The sequence below is a fragment of the Varroa jacobsoni genome, unplaced genomic scaffold (genome assembly GCF_002532875.2).
Source record: "Varroa jacobsoni isolate VJ856 unplaced genomic scaffold, vjacob_1.0 scaffold_37, whole genome shotgun sequence".
Classification (NCBI taxonomy): domain Eukaryota; kingdom Metazoa; phylum Arthropoda; class Arachnida; order Mesostigmata; family Varroidae; genus Varroa; species Varroa jacobsoni.
The window spans coordinates 25,949-27,922 of NW_019212939.1; the positions used below are offsets into that span (position 1 = coordinate 25,949).

General features: G+C 35.3%; 1 protein-coding gene across 1 annotated transcript in view; it reads right to left on the reverse strand.

Moving 5' to 3' along the window:
• Positions 1 to 1,788, reverse strand: part of Ubc2 (ubiquitin conjugating enzyme 2) — a gene marked incomplete at its 5' end in the record, with an annotated part of 5,190 nt that extends 3,402 nt beyond the window's left edge. The window contains 3 exon segments of the mRNA XM_022832126.2: positions 152 to 299; positions 973 to 1,046; positions 1,689 to 1,788. Of these exon segments, the coding sequence (XP_022687861.1) occupies positions 152 to 299; positions 973 to 1,046; positions 1,689 to 1,788 (322 nt within the window).
• Between the last annotated feature and the right edge of the window lie 186 nt (positions 1,789 to 1,974).

Below are 1,974 nucleotides of genomic sequence, written 5' to 3' on the forward strand. Positions count from 1 at the left end.
ATATATTATTTGTACGTATTTCGAGTTACGAAAAAATCATTAAATTGTAAATAACTTATAATTTTATATTCCATTGACATAAAATCTTACAATATAAGCGAGAACTTATGGAGTTACTGCATTTAGTAACTAGTATATGGAGGGCACGTACCAGGATTGCAGTCGGTCAGAAGCGAACAAATGGAGAGTAGCACCTTAGAAATTGTGAGCGCTGGCGACCAATTGTCCTTAAGTATATCTAGGCAGATAACGCCTTGTGAATTTATGTTACAATGATAAATACGTGTTCGAAATGTCACCTGAAAATTCATTAAAGTCAAAATATGTTATTAATTACGTTAAACAAAGGGAACGGTAACAAAGGACCTTACCATGTTACGCACATGAGTTAGATTTTTGTCGACTTCTCAAAACTTTTAGATTAGAAAACGAGGCATTTTGAATATAACTGATAAGGGTATATAAAATAACAGGAAACACTTTTTGTGAAATATTGCATTTAGCATAATATTATTTGAAGTACAAAAAAAAGGTTCTTTAGTAAGCTAACTAATATTCCAATTTTAGCTCACACTAGGCATAAAGATGAACATTGCAAAAGTGTATCATTCGACAGCTACAATTATGTTTCATCACTCTCAATAGCACGATTAGCATTTGCAAGTGCGTATTTAATTAGGAGATCATAACAGCGCAAACCCAAGGCACTTTGAATCTTCGGCTCACATCACGGTAAACCGATCAGTAGTGTTCCACACACCAAGGCCTGCTTGCAAAGTGCTTACCAGTGTTTCAACTTGAGCCTAAAAGAGGTCCATTTTAGTTTCACAATTGGTTTTGTATATTAAATTACACATGCAAGAGAAAGAAGTATTGTTCCGCGTAACCATAATACCTCGATTTCGAAAATTAAATTTTCTAGACCGAACATGAACATTCATTAAATTAAAGCAAACTTGTTTTGGCACATACCTTCGGTGGCTTAAAAGGATATTCAGGTGTGAAATGGATGTCGAGAAAGAAACATCCTCCTTCATACACTGAACCTGGAATGTAGACGAAATCAAACAAGAAGCAGTGCTGAGTTCTTATTAATCACTATTACTGTTTAGTAATTGCTCGCAAATCGAAAAAGTACCCTCTGTCATCGAAAAATTAATTATTTAAAAACAGCAACCGTGTAAAGGTTTACAGCCTCGCCGTGCAATTTTGAACTGTATTTTATTTTGCCATAAAAACCAAACTTATGAATTTACCCTCTGCGTCTATGAAAAGACCCTCACCTTAACATGTTTTAGTTAAATCTTACGCCTTCTAAATGTCACATTTTCTATAGACTTGCGTGAAACAACACAGGAAGACTGTAGGGATTCTTGAGTTCGCGTGAAATTGTATTTTTCAATTTATTATATAATAAATTTTCCTGGACTTAAAATTCACTTTCTTTCAGACATTAGTGCACCGTACTATTATTAAAACGATATTGAATAGTTAACCTAACCGTTGCTAGTTTATGATGACGGTTAGGTCAACCATCCAACCAATGGACGTATTGTATATAACGTGTTCCTGAATGAGCACTTATAAACGTGGCATTTGCGAACACATGTATTCAAATTTGTGATAGCAACAAGCGGCAATAAACATATGGCGCTTTTGTGCTTATACCGCTCCACAATTAAACATACCAGGAGGCCCAAGGATAGTAGAGACCCATTCATACAGGTTATCTGCCTTTGGGCCCGCGCTGCAATTTGGAGGAGGGTCTAATGTAATTTCAGCTAACTCCTGAAATAATCGTTTCAACAGTACATCGTTAGATATAAACGAATTTACGTTTTATATACTTGCTGACGCCAACGCAAACAGAGTCTATATATTCGCCATGTGGTAATTATAAAATAATTCCATGCTGTCCAGGTTTACAGAAGTTATTAAACCCTTACGTGGAAAAGTTTAGAAGATGTGAAACTC